This window comes from Coregonus lavaretus (genome assembly GCF_964263955.1).
Source record: "Coregonus lavaretus genome assembly, contig: HAP1_SCAFFOLD_775, whole genome shotgun sequence".
Taxonomy (NCBI): domain Eukaryota; kingdom Metazoa; phylum Chordata; class Actinopteri; order Salmoniformes; family Salmonidae; genus Coregonus; species Coregonus lavaretus.
Genome location: NW_028159865.1, coordinates 229665 through 247086, shown reverse-complemented (window position 1 = coordinate 247086; position 17422 = coordinate 229665). Strand labels below are relative to the sequence as shown.

The 17422-nt window shown below is 39.6% G+C and overlaps 1 protein-coding gene across 1 annotated transcript in view; it reads left to right on the top strand.

Moving 5' to 3' along the window:
- Positions 1-2372: 2372 nt before the first annotated feature.
- LOC311122366 (NLR family CARD domain-containing protein 3-like) overlaps positions 2373-17422 on the top strand; it is a gene marked incomplete at its 5' end in the record, with an annotated part of 15942 nt that continues 892 nt past the window's right edge. Inside the window, 7 exons of the mRNA XM_084196731.1 lie at positions 2373-2412; positions 2468-4152; positions 8725-8732; positions 9932-10105; positions 15313-15486; positions 16475-16648; positions 16993-17039. Coding sequence (XP_084052857.1) covers positions 2373-2412; positions 2468-4152; positions 8725-8732; positions 9932-10105; positions 15313-15486; positions 16475-16648; positions 16993-17039 — 2302 coding nt within the window. The remainder of the gene's footprint in view (positions 2413-2467; positions 4153-8724; positions 8733-9931; positions 10106-15312; positions 15487-16474; positions 16649-16992; positions 17040-17422) is intronic.

Below are 17422 nucleotides of genomic sequence, written 5' to 3'. Positions count from 1 at the left end.
TATTCAGTTCATATCCATATTATTAATATTTGATTCATTGATTGAAATTATGACCCCATAATCAGTAGCCTATTCCAGCAGGTTACTTGGTAACAGAAGCACTTCCTACCTCAACATCGTCTTGCTGTTCATGTTAAATAAATTAATCTGTCAATTTGAACTAAGCAAGCTGCTAAATCATTCAGCTTACATCTTGCCTACATCTTGCCCAGGCTACTGGAGGCTGTCTGAAATAAGATGTAGGCCTATCAGGGGCTATGTTTTGGCCTAGTTTTCAGGCCTTGTTGGTGGGTTTTGAGTAGTCATTGGGCTAGAAAAAGTCATTGCATTAAATCACCTGACTGTTTGGATGTGTCTGTTAGTTAATGTTTTATTTCTGAGAGATAATGAATAAAAGAGAACAATTGACATTCTAGGTTGAGTTGTCACTGTGTTCACCACAACCAACATGCTGCATCTCTGTTTAGGGGTCAGTGGTCTAAAATGAGTCTCTCTGGGGAGAGAGAGGAGGGGGGCCCTGACTCTAAAATGAGTCTCTCTGGGGAGAGAGAGGAAGGGGTCCCTGCCTCTAAAATGAGTCTCTCTGGGGAACATGACACCAAAACTAAGAGGTGAGCTGAAAATATTGTTTAATAATTTATATTAGAAAATGCTATATAGGTGATTTTTCATCAGAAATGATTACTAATAGGTACCTTCAATGTAACTATTGTAGATTTGAGATGTGATTTAAAACCATTGTTTAGCTGGAATGTAATGTTCCTATCCTGTATATTTGACTGTGATACGTGGTCGTCTCACCTAGCTACCTTAAGATGAATGCATTTACAGATGCCATATCTTAATTTGACCCAGTTTCTCACAGCAGAAACATAATCCTGCAGCAATAGCAAATGTGTATTTTTAGGTGGATTATAATTAAGGGATATTTTCTGTAGGGGTTCATACATTTTTCATCAGGGAAAATCAAGTCTTGACATTTTAAAGTGGAAATTACACACTTTAGACACCTTTATAAAGCCTTGTAGTGGTTTGATGATTTATTTAAACAATAGAAGCTAATTTACGAACATTTCTGAATATGGATATATAGCGTTTTGGAATTAAACTCTTCTTATGTTTCCCCATCTGAGCTCAGAGTAGATGAGAGACGTAATGTTTGTCTCTGTTATGTTGAAGCCCAATCAAGCAGGAGAGACCAGCCTCCCCTGTACCCAGCTGTGTGTCCATGAAGAGTGACAAGTCTATGGGTAAACCTATAAACTTCAGAGAGGGAGACTTTTCTACTGAACAAAGGTAAGAAGAACTCATGGGTCATGGTCAGTGAGTTAAACAACACTGTCTCTAGTCATTTCTCCTCTCCCATTTTCCCATTTATTTTTGTTGTTTTCATAATCCATAGGCTAAACCTTTTTTCCATTTTCATGGTCCTGAAACAATATTAAACTGTGTGTGTGTGTGTGTGTGTGTGTGTGTGTGTGTGTGTGTGTGTGTGTGTGTGTGTGTGTGTGTGTGTGTGTGTGTGTTTGTGTGTTTGTGTGTGTGTGTGAGTGTACTCCCTGGATGAGGATATGTAATCTGATGTTTTGTCCACAGAAACCAACAGGAGAGATCAGAGTCAGAGATTCTCAGTGGTCAGTCTTCCCAGAGTCATCAAACAGACCTGGCCTCCATATTCAGTGTATGTGGTCCTGTTATGTACATTTGTTTTTGTTTACCTCAAGTAAAGTTGATCTGTCAATCATTCATTCATGTGTTAATGAGAAAGCATTTCTTCTCTTGCTTAACTTATTTACTTGATTTATTTCAGTTGCTTGAAGAGAATATTATGACATTTGTAAAGAACGAGCTGAAGATGTTCAAGAGGATTCTTAGTCCAGAACTCCCAGAAGGCTTTGAGAGTCAGAAGCAGGATAAGGAAGTGGTGGATGCTGAAGATGAGAAGCAGGAGAGCAGTGCCAGAGAGGGGGCTCTGAAGATCACACTGCACGTCCTGAGGAAAATGAACCAGACGGAGCTTGCTGACACACTGGAGAAAAGTAAGAGCTGTCTGCCTCATGTTGAATGCTGTTTTAGAACATTTAAAAGCTGTAGCTAAAGTACAGCTAAAGTAGCTGTGTAACTAAATGATGTTGTAGCAGCCTTAACACAACACCTAGTGACCTCATCAAGTAGCAGAAGGGATGTGTTGTTTTGATTAATTTAGACAGAGAGAGAGAGAGAGAGAGAGAGAGAGAGAGAGAGAGAGAGAGAGAGAGAGAGAGAGAGAGAGAGAGAGAGAGAGAATACCAATAATTATATAAATCAGTCACAGCAGTCTGTAATGCATTATGAAAACATTTACACATTTATACAGTCAGTTAAGCGAAGAAATGATTATAATTAAAACATTTATAACGGTCCTAGAATACTGTAGGCACTAAAACAGACGTAATATTAATATCCTCTGTGTTATTTCTTCATTCAGATGAGCTTGCTGTGATTTGCCAACGTGAACTCAAATCTAATCTAAAGAAGAAGTTTCAATGTGTATTTGAGGGGATCGCTAAACATGGAAACCAAACACTTCTCAATAAGATCTACACAGAGCTCTACATCACAGAGGGTGGAACAGGAGAGGTCAATAATGAACATGAGCTGAGACAGATTGAGACAACAACCAGGAAACAAGCAACACCAGAGACTGCAATCAAATGTAACGACATCTTCAAACCCTTAACTGGACAAGACAAAGTTATCAGAACTGTGCTGACAAAGGGAGTCGCTGGCATTGGAAAAACAGTCTCTGTGCAGAAGTTTTTTCTGGACTGGGCTGAAGGTAAAGCAAATCAGGATGTCCAATTTGTATTTTCATTCCCTTTTCGGGAGCTGAATTTGATGAAAAAGGAAAAACATACTTTGATTGAACTTCTCAATCACTTCTCAATGGAAACCAAAGAATCAAGAATCTCCAACTACGACAAGTACAAAGTTCTGTTCATCTTTGATGGTCTGGATGAGTGCCGACTGCCCCTAGACTTCGAGAAGAACAAGATCTGTTGTGACGTCACAGAGTCAACCTCAGTAGATGTTCTGCTGACAAATCTCATCAGGGGAAATCTGCTTCCCTCTGCTCTCCTCTGGATAACTACCCGACCTGCAGCAGCCAATCAGATCCCTTCAGGGTGTGTTGACCAGGTGACAGAGGTACGAGGGTTCAATGACCCACAGAAGGAGGAGTACTTCAGGAAGAGATTCAGTGATGAGGACCTGGCCAGCAGAATCATCTCACACATAAAGACATCAAGGAGCCTCCACATCATGTGCCACATTCCAGTCTTCTGTTGGATTTCTGCAACAGTCCTTGAACACATGCTGAAACATAAGAGAGAAGAGATGCCCAAGACTCTGACTGAGATGTACTCACACCTTGTGGAGTTTCATACCAAACAGAAGAATGAAAAGTATCTTGGGAAAGAAGAGACAGGTTCACACTGGAATAAAGATATCATTCTCTCACTGGGAAAACTGGCTTTTCAACAGCTTGTGAATGGCAATCTGATTTTCTATGAAGAAGACCTGAAAGAGGCTGGCATTGATGTCAATGAAGCCTCAGTGTACTCAGGATTGTGCACACAGCTCTTTACAGAGGAATGTGTGCTGTACCAGGAGAAGGTGTACTGCTTCGTGCATCTGAGCATTCAGGAGTTTCTGGCTGCTGTATATGTGTTCCTCTCATTCATCAACAACAATGAGAATCTAATGGCAAATCCTCAATCAACCAGGAACTTTTTTGCACTGTTCAGAGACAAGCCTGAAGTGACATTCTACAAGAGTGCTGTGGATAAAGCCTTACAAAGTGAGACGGGAAACCTGGACCTGTTCCTCCGCTTCCTTCTGGGCCTCTCACTGGAGTCCAATCAGAAGCACTTACGAGGTCTACTGACAAAGACAAGACTCAGCTCACAGAGCCATGAAGAAACAGTCAAGTACATCAAGGAGAAGATCAGGGAGAATCCCTCTCCAGAGAGGTGCATCAATCTGTTCCACTGTCTGAATGAACTGAAGGACCATTCTCTAGTGGAGGAGATCCAAAGCTACCTGAGCTCAGGAAGTCTCTCAGAAGCCAAACTGTCACCTGCACAGTGGTCAGCTCTGGTCTTTGTGTTGCTGACTTCAGAAAAGGAGCTGGATGTGTTTGACCTGAAGAAATACTCCAGATCAGAGGAAGGTCTTCTGAGGCTGCTGCCAGTGGTCAAAGCCTCCAGAGCTGCTCTGTGAGTACATAAAATGACATTTAAGTACTAATCATCAGGAAGAAATATTCAGTTTAGAGAAAAATATATATTATAATATGTATATAATATATTATATTATATTGAAAAACTTACTGAATCAGTGCAGTGGTGTTCACATTTGTATAACAATATGACCATACAATTCTAGGAGACGGAAGATGAATCTATATGTTGTTTAAGAGAATAAACCAAATGATTCTGCCATTGTCCTTCTACACTACTGGTGTTAAATTAACAGTGTGTTTGTGAAATCATGATGATCTCTTTGCAGGCTGTCAGGCTGTGGAGTCACAGAGGAAGGCTGTGTTTTTCTGTTCTCAGCTCTGAAGTCAAACCCCTCACACCTGAGAGAGCTGGATCTGAGTAACAATGACCTGAAGGATTCAGGAGTGAAGCTGCTCTCTGCTGGACTGGGGAATCCCCACTGTAAACTGGAGACTCTGAGGTCAGTATTCCTGTAGTTGGTCAACAAGTGATAACTGTTCACCAGATCCACATGTGTTTACCAGGCACACATAGTCCACACCATATGTGTTTGGACAGTGAAGCTTACAGTTTTACATTTGGTGCTATGCTCCAGCTATTTGGATTTGAGATATAATGTTTCATATTAGGTGACAGTACAGAATGTCACCTTTTATTTGAGGTTAATGGTGAGAGGTTAGCATGTTTTGTTGTAGCCTCTGTAACTTTCTCATTCATTATTATTCATGATTCATTCATGATTTTTCTTAATCATGTCATCATCAGGATTAATTTAGTAGTGTTTAGAAACATGTTATCTACCCACTTAGAAAGTAAATTACTCAAACCAAAGAATAGCAGTGTGGTTTTAAATATATTATATTTTTCTCTCTACAAGCAATACTTTGATAATTTGTTTTTTCTAATAATGATAAATCCATTTATGAATAGATATGGCAGGTTTCAGGACACTGATATATCTGAAAATGTTTAAATAATGTACTGCCACATTTTTCACCACCAAAGAATAGCAGTGTGGTTTTAATATAATTTTACTCTTTACAGGCTGTCAGGCTGTCTAGTCACAGAGGAAGGCTGTGCTTCTCTGGTCTCAGCTCTGAAGTCAAACCCCTCACACCTGAGAGAGCTGGAACTGAGTAACAATGACCTGAAGGATTCAGGAGTGAAGCTGCTCTCTGCTGGACTGGGGAATACCCACTGTAAATTGGAGACTCTGAGGTCAGTATTCCTGTATCACTCAATGAACACACACACACTGGACACACACTGGACACACACACACACAGGACACCCACACTATACACACACACACACTGGACACACACACACTAGACACACACACAAACACACAATGGACACACACACACATACACACACACACTGGAGACACACACACATGCAATGATTAATTTAGTAGTGTTTAGAAACATGTTATCTACTTTAATAATTATACATTCATTCATTTATATACAGTACCAGTCAAACGTTTGGACACACATACTCATTCAAGGGTTTTTCTTTATTTTTCCTATTTTTTACATTGTAGAATAATAGTGAAGACATCAAAACTTTGAAATAACACATATGGAATCATGTAGTAACCAAAGAAGTGTTAAACAAATTAAAATATGTTTTATATTTGAGATTCTTCAAATAGCCACCCTTTGCCTTGATGACAGCTTTGCACACTCTTGACATTCTCTCAACCAGCTTCACCTGGAATGCTTTTCCAACGGTCTTGAAAGAGTTCCCACATATGCTGAGCACTTGTTGGCTGCTTTTCCTTCACTCTGCGTTCCAACTCATCCCAAACCATCTCAATTGGGTTGAGGTCGGGTGATTGTGGAGGCCAGGTCATCTGATGCAGCACTCCATCACTCTCCTTGGTCAGATAGCCCTTACACAGCCTGGAGGTGTGTTGGGTCATTGTCCTGTTGAAAAACAAATGATAGTCCCACTAAGCGCAAACCAGATGGCATGGCGTATCGCTGCAGAATGCTGTTGTAGCCATGCTGGTTAAGTGTGCCTTGAATTCTAAATAATTCACAGACAGTGTCACCAGCAAAGCACCCCCACACCATTACACCTCCTCCTCCATGCTTCATGGTGGGTACCACACATGCAGAGATCATCCGTTCAGCTACTCTGCGTCTCACAAAGACATGGCGGTTGGAACCAAAAATCTCAAATTTGGACTCATCAGACCAAAGGACAGATTTCCACCGGTCTAATGTCCATTGCTCATGTTTCTTGGCCAAAGCAAGTCTCTTTCTTCTACAATGTAAAAATTAGTTTTAAATGTAAAAAATACATTTGAATGAGTAGGTGTGTTAAAATTTTTGACTGGTAGAGTATACAGTTGAAGTCGGAATTTAACATACACTTAGGTTGGAGTCATTAAAACTAGTTTTTCAACCACTCCACAAATTTCTTGTTAACAAACTTTAGTGTTGGCAAGTCGGTTAGGACATCTACTTTGTGCATGACACAAGTAATTTTTCCAACAGTTGTTTACAGACAGATTATTTCACTTATAATTCACTTCATCACAATTCCAGTGGGTCAGAAGTTTACATACACTAAGTTGACTGTGCCTTTAAACAGCTTGGAAAATTCCAGAAAATGATGTCATGGCTTTAGAAGCTTCTGATAGGTTAATTGACATCATTTGAGTAAATTGGAGGTGTACCTGTGGATGTATTTCAAGGCCTACCTTCAACCTCAGTGCCTCTTTGCTTGACATCATGGGAAAATCAAAGGAAATCAGCAAAGACCTCAGAAATAGAATTGTAGACCTCCACAAGTCTGGCTCATCCTTGGGAGCAATTTCCAAATGCCTGAAGGTACCACGTTCATCTGTAAAAACAATAGTACGCAAGTATTAACACCATGGGACCACGCTGCCGTCATACTGCTCAGGAAGGAGATGTGTTCTGTCTCCTAGAGATTAACGTACTTTGGTGCGAAAAGTGCAAATAAATCCCAGAACAACAGCAAAGAACCTTGTGAAGATGCTGGAGGAAACAGGTACAAAAGTATCTATTTCCACAGTAAAACAAGTCCTATATTTACATTTTAGCAGACGCTAATATCCAGAGCGACTTACAGTTAGTGAGTGCATACATTTTTCATACTGGTGCCCGTGGGAATCGAACCCACAACCCTGGCGTTGCAAGCGCCATGCTCTACCAACTGAGGTACAGGAGGCCTATATAAACATGTATAAATGTATCTATATCCACAGTAAAACAAGTCCTATATCGACATAACCTGAAAGGCTGCTCAGCAAGGAAGAAGCCAATCGTCCAAAACCGCCATAAAAAAGCCAGACTACGGTTTGCAACTGCACATTGGGACAAAGATCGTACTTTTCTGAGAAATGTCCTCTGGTCTGATGAAACAAAAATATAACTGTTTGGCCATAATGACCATTGTTATGTTTGGAGGAAAAAGGGGGATGCTTGCAAGCCGAAGAACACCATCCCAACCATGAAGCACAGGGGTGGCAGCATCATGCTGTGGGGGTGCTTTGCTGCAGGAGGGACTGGTGCACTTCACAAAATAAATGGCATCATGAGGAAGGAAAATATTATGTGGATATATTGAAGCAACATCTCAAGACATTAGTCAGGAAGTTAAAGCTTGGTCGCAAATGGGTCTTCCAAATGGAAAATGACCCCAAGCATACTTCCAAAGTTGTGGCTAAATGGCTTAAGGACAACAAAGTCAAGGTATTGGAATGGCCATCACAAAGCCCTGACCTCAATCCTATAGAAAATGTGTGGGCAGAACTGAAAAAGCATGTGCGAGTAAGGAGGCCTGCAAACCTGACTCAGTTACAGCAGCTCTGTCAGGAGGAATGGGCCAAAATTCACCCAACTTATTGTGGGAAGCTTGTGGAAGGCTACCCGAAACATTTGACCCAAGTTAAAAAATTTAAAGATAATGTTACCAAATACTAATTGAGTGTATGTAAACTTCTGACCCACTGGGAATGTGATGAAAGAAATAAAAGCTTAAATAAATCATGCTCTCTACTATTATTCTGATATTTCACATTCTTAAAATAAAGTGGTGATCCTAACTGACCTAAGACAGGGAATCTTTACTATGATTAAATGTCAGGAATGATGAAAAACTGAGTTTGAATGTATTTGGTTAAGGTGTATGTAAACTTCCGACTTCAACTGTATATACATATATGAATAGATATTCCAGGTTTCAGGACTCTGATGTATCTGAAAATGTTGAACAAACATAGAGCAGTGTGATTTTAATAGGATTTTATTCTTGCAGGCTGTCAGGCTGTCTAGTCACAGAGGGAGGCTGTGCTTCTCTGGTCTCAGCTCTGAAGTCAAACCCCTCACACCTGAGAGAGCTGGACCTGAGCTACAATCACCCAGGAGACTCAGGAGTCAGACTGCTCTCTGCTGGACTGGAGGATCCACACTGTAAACTGGAGACTCTGAGGTCAGTATTCCTGTAGTTGGTCAACAAGTGATAACTGTTCACCAGATCCACATGTGTTTACCAGGCACACATAGTCCACACCATATGTGTTTGGACAGTAATACTTACAGTTTTACATTTGGTGCTATGCTCCAGCATTTTGGATTTGAGATAGAATGTTTCATATTAGGTGACAGTATATAATGTCACCTTTTATTTGAAGGCATTCATACCTATCTGTGTTACTGTTTAGAAATGAAAGCACTTTATGTGTCTAGTTCTCCCATTTGAAAAAGTCGTAATAATTTGGACATATTCACTTATATTGTATTAAAGTAATCATAAGTTTAGTATTAGTTCCCATATTCCTTACCCACAGTGATTACATCAAGCCTGGGATTCTACAAACTTGTTGAATACATTTGCAGTTTGTCTTGGTTGTGTTTTGGATGATGTTTTTCCAAATAGAAACTGAATGGTGAATAATGTCCTGTCATTTTGGAGTCACTTCACTTGTATTGTCAGTAAGAATAGAAGATGTTTCTGAACACTTCTACATTCATGTGGATGCTACCATGATTATGAATAATCATGAATGAATTGTGAATGATGATGAATGAGAAAGTTACAGAGGAACAAGGATCATACCCCCTCTGTTATTGGTAATGGTGAGAGGTTAGCATGTTTTGTTGTAGCCTCTGTAACTTTCTCATTCATAATTATTCATGATTCATTCATTATTTTTATTAATCAAGGCATCATTAGGATTAATTTAGTAGTGTTTAGAAACATGTTATCTACTCACTTAGACAGAAAATTACTCCAGTCATCATCCACCATTCAGTTACTATTGGGCAAAACATAACCCAAAACACAACCAAAACAAACTGCAAATGCAACCAACGAGTTTGGGACCAAATACTCAACTTTTGACTACTTTAATACACTATAAGTGAATTGGTCAGACTACTTATGACTTCTTCAAATAGGGGGACTAGATACATAAAGTTCTTTCATTTCTAAACGGTGAAACAGATATGTATTAAAATACCCTCAAATAAAAGGTGACATTATATACTGTCACCTATATTCTAATAATAATATATAAATGGCAGGTTTCAGGACACTGGTATATCTGAATATGTTGAAAAAATATATTGCCACTCTATTTTGACCACCAAAGAATAGCAGTGTGGTTTTAATATGATTTGACTCTGCAGGCTGTCAGGCTGTCTAGTCACAGAGGAAGGCTGTGCTTCTCTGGTCTCAGCTCTGAAGTCAAACCCCTCACACCTGAGAGAGTTGGATCTGAGTAACAATGACCTGAAGGATTCAGGAGTGAAGCTGCTCTCTGCTGGACTGGGGGATCCCCACTGTAAACTGGAGACTCTGAGGTCAGTATTCCTGTAGTTGGTCAACAAGTGATAACTGTTCACCAGATCCACATGTGTTTACCAGGCACACATAGTCCACACCATATGTGTTTGGACAGTGAAGCTTACAGTTTTACATTTGGTGCTATGCTCCAGCTATTTGGATTTGAGATATAATGTTTCATATTAGGTGACAGTACAGAATGTCACCTTTTATTTGAGGTTAATGGTGAGAGGTTAGCATGTTTTGTTGTAGCCTCTGTAACTTTCTCATTCATTATTATTCATGATTCATTCATGATTTTTCTTAATCATGTCATCATCAGGATTAATTTAGTAGTGTTTAGAAACATGTTATCTACCCACTTAGAAAGTAAATTACTCAAACCAAAGAATAGCAGTGTGGTTTTAAACATATTATATTTTTCTCTCTACAAGCAATACTTTGATAATTTGTTTTTTCTAATAATGATAAATCCATTTATGAATAGATATGGCAGGTTTCAGGACACTGATATATCTGAAAATGTTTAAATAATGTACTGCCACATTTTTCACCACCAAAGAATAGCAGTGTGGTTTTAATATAATTTTACTCTTTACAGGCTGTCAGGCTGTCTAGTCACAGAGGAAGGCTGTGCTTCTCTGGTCTCAGCTCTGAAGTCAAACCCCTCACACCTGAGAGAGCTGGAACTGAGTAACAATGACCTGAAGGATTCAGGAGTGAAGCTGCTCTCTGCTGGACTGGGGAATACCCACTGTAAATTGGAGACTCTGAGGTCAGTATTCCTGTATCACTCAATGAACACACACACACTGGACACACACTGGACACACACACACACAGGACACCCACACTATACACACACACACACTGGACACACACACACTAGACACACACACAAACACACAATGGACACACACACACATACACACACACACTGGAGACACACACACATGCAATGATTAATTTAGTAGTGTTTAGAAACATGTTATCTACTTTAATAATTATACATTCATTCATTTATATACAGTACCAGTCAAACGTTTGGACACACATACTCATTCAAGGGTTTTTCTTTATTTTTCCTATTTTTTACATTGTAGAATAATAGTGAAGACATCAAAACTTTGAAATAACACATATGGAATCATGTAGTAACCAAAGAAGTGTTAAACAAATTAAAATATGTTTTATATTTGAGATTCTTCAAATAGCCACCCTTTGCCTTGATGACAGCTTTGCACACTCTTGACATTCTCTCAACCAGCTTCACCTGGAATGCTTTTCCAACGGTCTTGAAAGAGTTCCCACATATGCTGAGCACTTGTTGGCTGCTTTTCCTTCACTCTGCGTTCCAACTCATCCCAAACCATCTCAATTGGGTTGAGGTCGGGTGATTGTGGAGGCCAGGTCATCTGATGCAGCACTCCATCACTCTCCTTGGTCAGATAGCCCTTACACAGCCTGGAGGTGTGTTGGGTCATTGTCCTGTTGAAAAACAAATGATAGTCCCACTAAGCGCAAACCAGATGGCATGGCGTATCGCTGCAGAATGCTGTTGTAGCCATGCTGGTTAAGTGTGCCTTGAATTCTAAATAATTCACAGACAGTGTCACCAGCAAAGCACCCCCACACCATTACACCTCCTCCTCCATGCTTCATGGTGGGTACCACACATGCAGAGATCATCCGTTCAGCTACTCTGCGTCTCACAAAGACATGGCGGTTGGAACCAAAAATCTCAAATTTGGACTCATCAGACCAAAGGACAGATTTCCACCGGTCTAATGTCCATTGCTCATGTTTCTTGGCCAAAGCAAGTCTCTTTCTTCTACAATGTAAAAATTAGTTTTAAATGTAAAAAATACATTTGAATGAGTAGGTGTGTTAAAATTTTTGACTGGTAGAGTATACAGTTGAAGTCGGAATTTAACATACACTTAGGTTGGAGTCATTAAAGCTAGTTTTTCAACCACTCCACAAATTTCTTGTTAACAAACTTTAGTGTTGGCAAGTCGGTTAGGACATCTACTTTGTGCATGACACAAGTAATTTTTCCAACAGTTGTTTACAGACAGATTATTTCACTTATAATTCACTTCATCACAATTCCAGTGGGTCAGAAGTTTACATACACTAAGTTGACTGTGCCTTTAAACAGCTTGGAAAATTCCAGAAAATGATGTCATGGCTTTAGAAGCTTCTGATAGGTTAATTGACATCATTTGAGTAAATTGGAGGTGTACCTGTGGATGTATTTCAAGGCCTACCTTCAACCTCAGTGCCTCTTTGCTTGACATCATGGGAAAATCAAAGGAAATCAGCAAAGACCTCAGAAATAGAATTGTAGACCTCCACAAGTCTGGCTCATCCTTGGGAGCAATTTCCAAACGCCTGAAGGTACCACGTTCATCTGTACAAACAATAGTACGCAAGTATTAACACCATGGGACCACGCTGCCGTCATACTGCTCAGGAAGGAGATGTGTTCTGTCTCCTAGAGATTAACGTACTTTGGTGCGAAAAGTGCAAATAAATCCCAGAACAACAGCAAAGAACCTTGTGAAGATGCTGGAGGAAACAGGTACAAAAGTATCTATTTCCACAGTAAAACAAGTCCTATATTTACATTTTAGCAGACGCTAATATCCAGAGCGACTTACAGTTAGTGAGTGCATACATTTTTCATACTGGTGCCCGTGGGAATCGAACCCACAACCCTGGCGTTGCAAGCGCCATGCTCTACCAACTGAGGTACAGGAGGCCTATATAAACATGTATAAATGTATCTATATCCACAGTAAAACAAGTCCTATATCGACATAACCTGAAAGGCTGCTCAGCAAGGAAGAAGCCAATCGTCCAAAACCGCCATAAAAAAGCCAGACTACGGTTTGCAACTGCACATTGGGACAAAGATCGTACTTTTCTGAGAAATGTCCTCTGGTCTGATGAAACAAAAATATAACTGTTTGGCCAAAATGACCATTGTTATGTTTGGAGGAAAAAGGGGGATGCTTGCAAGCCGAAGAACACCATCCCAACCATGAAGCACAGGGGTGGCAGCATCATGCTGTGGGGGTGCTTTGCTGCAGGAGGGACTGGTGCACTTCACAAAATAAATGGCATCATGAGGAAGGAAAATATTATGTGGATATATTGAAGCAACATCTCAAGACATTAGTCAGGAAGTTAAAGCTTGGTCGCAAATGGGTCTTCCAAATGGAAAATGACCCCAAGCATACTTCCAAAGTTGTGGCTAAATGGCTTAAGGACAACAAAGTCAAGGTATTGGAATGGCCATCACAAAGCCCTGACCTCAATCCTATAGAAAATGTGTGGGCAGAACTGAAAAAGCGTGTGCGAGCAAGGAGGCCTACAAACCTGACTCAGTTACAGCAGCTCTGTCAGGAGGAATGGGCCAAAATTCACCCAACTTATTGTGGGAAGCTTGTGGAAGTCTACCCGAAACATTTGACCCAAGTTAAACAATTTAAAGACAATGTTACCAAATACTAATTGAGTGTATGTAAACTTCTGACCCACTGGGAATGTGATGAAAGAAATAAAAGCTTAAATAAATCATGCTCTCTACTATTATTCTGACATTTCACATTCTTAAAATAAAGTGGTGATCCTAACTGACCTAAGACAGGGAATCTTTACTATGATTAAATGTCAGGAATGATGAAAAACTGAGTTTGAATGTATTTGGTTAAGGTGTATGTAAACTTCCGACTTCAACTGTATATACATATATGAATAGATATTCCAGGTTTCAGGACTCTGATGTATCTGAAAATGTTGAACAAACATATAGCAGTGTGATTTTAATAGGATTTTATTCTTGCAGGCTGTCAGGCTGTCTAGTCACAGAGGGAGGCTGTGCTTCTCTGGTCTCAGCTCTGAAGTCAAACCCCTCACACCTGAGAGAGCTGGACCTGAGCTACAATCACCCAGGAGACTCAGGAGTCAGACTGCTCTCTCCTGGACTGGAGGATCCACACTGTAAACTGGAGACTCTGAGGTCAGTATTCCTGTAGTTGGTCAACAAGTGATAACTGTTCACCAGATCCACATGTGTTTACCAGGCACACATAGTCCACACCATATGTGTTTGGACAGTAATACTTACAGTTTTACATTTGGTGCTATGCTCCAGCATTTTGGATTTGAGATAGAATGTTTCATATTAGGTGACAGTATATAATGTCACCTTTTATTTGAAGGTATTCATACATATCTGTGTTACTGTTTAGAAATGAAAGCACTTTATGTGTCTAGTTCTCCCATTTGAAAAAGTCGTAATAATTTGGACATATTCACTTATATTGTATTAAAGTAATCATAAGTTTAGTATTTGGTCCCATATTCCTTACCCACAGTGATTACATCAAGCCTGGGATTCTACAAACTTGTTGAATACATTTGCAGTTTGTCTTGGTTGTGTTTTGGATGATGTTTTTCCAAATAGAAACTGAATGGTGAATAATGTCCTGTCATTTTGGAGTCACTTCACTTGTATTGTCAGTAAGAATAGAAGATGTTTCTGAACACTTCTACATTCATGTGGATGCTACCATGATTATGAATAATCATGAATGAATTGTGAATGATGATGAATGAGAAAGTTACAGAGGAACAAGGATCATACCCCCTCTGTTATTGTTAATGGTGAGAGGTTACCATGTTTTGTTGTAGCCTCTGTAACTTTCTCATTCATAATTATTCATGATTCATTCATGATTTTTATTAATCAAGGCATCATTAGGATTAATTTAGTAGTGTTTAGAAACATGTTATCTACTCACTTAGACAGAAAATTACTCCAGTCATCATCCACCATTCAGTTACTATTGGGCAAAACATAACCCAAAACACAACCAAAACAAACTGCAAATGCAACCAACGAGTTTGGGACCAAATACTCAACTTTTGACTACTTTAATACACTATAAGTGAATTGGTCAGACTACTTATGACTTCTTCAAATAGGGGGACTAGATACATAAAGTCCTTTCATTTCTAAACGGTGAAACAGATATGTATTAAAATACCCTCAAATAAAAGGTGACATTATATACTGTCACCTATATTCTAATAATAATATATAAATGGCAGGTTTCAGGACACTGGTATATCTGAATATGTTGAAAAAATATATTGCCACTATCTTGACCACCAAAGAATAGCAGTGTGGTTTTAATATGATTTGACTCTGCAGGCTGTCAGGCTGTCTAGTCACAGAGGAAGGCTGTGCTTCTCTGGTCTCAGCTCTGAAGTCAAACCCCTCACACCTGAGAGAGTTGGATCTGAGTAACAATGACCTGAAGGATTCAGGAGTGAAGCTGCTCTCTGCTGGACTGGGGGATCCCCACTGTAAACTGGAGACTCTGAGGTCAGTATTCCTGTAGTTGGTCAACAAGTGATAACTGTTCACCAGATCCACATGTGTTTACCAGGCACACATAGTCCACACCATATGTGTTTGGACAGTGAAGCTTACAGTTTTACATTTGGTGCTATGCTCCATCATTTTGGATTTGAGATAGAATGTTTCATATTAGGTGACAGTATATAATGTCACCTTTTATTTGAGGTTAATGGTGAGAGGTTAGCATGTTTTGTTGTAGCCTCTGTAACTTTCTCATTCATTATTATTCATGATTCATTCATGATTTTTCTTAATCATGGCATCATCAGGATTAATTTAGTAGTGTTTAGAAACATGCTATCTACTCACTTAGACAGAAGATTACTCCAGTCATCATCCACCATTCAGTTACTATTGGGCAAAACATAACCCAAAACACAACCAAAACAAACTGCAAATGCAACCAACGAGTTTGGGACCAAATACTAAACTTTTGACTACTTTATAAGTGAATTGGTCAGAATACTTATGACTTCTTCAAATGGGGGACTAGATACATAAAGTGCTTTCATTTCTAAATGGTGAAACAGATATGTATTAAAATACCCTCAAATAAAAGGTAACATTATATACTGTCACCTCATATGAAACATTTGATCTCAAATCCAAAATGCTGGAGTATAGAGCCACATTTAAAATGTTATCTTTGTCAAAATAGATATGGTGTGGACTGTATACTCAATACAATCTAAATCTGATACCTCACTGTCTGTCTTTTGACTGATACTGCTTTTTAAACTGCTCTGGTCAGTCTACTCAAATATTCATACTATACATGTTTCTCTCTACAAGCAATATTATGATAATTTCTAATAATGAAACATTCATTTATGACTAGATATGGCAGGTTTCAGGACACTGATATATCTGAATATGTTGAAAAAATATACTGCCACTATTTTGACCACCAAAGAATAGCAGTGTGGTTTTAATATGATTTGACTCTTTGCAGGCTGTCAGGCTGTCTAGTCACAGAGGAAGGCTGTGCATCTCTGGTCTCAGCTCTGAAGTCAAACCCCTCACACCTGAGAGAGCTGGACCTGAGCTACAATCACCCAGGAGACTCAGGAGTCAGACTGCTCTCTGCTGGACTGGAGGATCCACACTGCAGACTGGAGAAACTCAAGTATGTAGAGGGTTTATGTCAATGTTCATATCAGACATGTTGGAGTTATCAGGCTAGTTAAGACAAACATTCTGACCACCACTTGGACTAAGTGATATAAAGAGTGTGTGTGTGTGTGTGTGTGTGTGTGTGTGTGTGTGTGTGTGTGTGTGTGTGTGTGTGTGTGTGTGTGTGTGTGTGTGTGTGTGTGTGTGTGTGTGTGTGTGTGTGTGTGTGTGTGTGTGTGTCCAGTGTGTGTGTGAGTGTGTGTCCAGTGTGTGTGTGAGTGTGTGTCCAGTGTGTGTGAGTGTGTGAGTTCAGGTGTATCCCTCAATGACTGTCTGTTCTTCTGCTTACCGCTACAGTGTGGAACATGGTGGAGAGAACACAATGAAACCTGGACTTAGAAAATGTGAGTGTTGACTGCTGTGAAGAATATGACTAAGAATAAGTCTTAATTCAAGTGAAGTCAAAGTCAAAGACCACCATTATTACTTACTTGGTCATATTAAATATCAGCTGTAGTTCTACAGAAGCACAAATCAGGGACACCAAAGTTTACAAAGAGTTGCTTTGACAATGTGTGTGTCTGTGTGTGTGTGTGGCGTGTTCGTGTTACTTTAGAAATGTGTGTGTGTTCATGCATGAAGATGTGTGTGTGTGTGTGTGTGTTCAGGATGTGTTTCCAGTGTGTGTGTGTTCAGGATGTGTGTGTGTGTTCATGCATGCATACAGGTGTGAGTGTGTGTTCAATGCGTTTGTGTGTGTACAGGATGTGTGTGTGTGTGTTCAGGA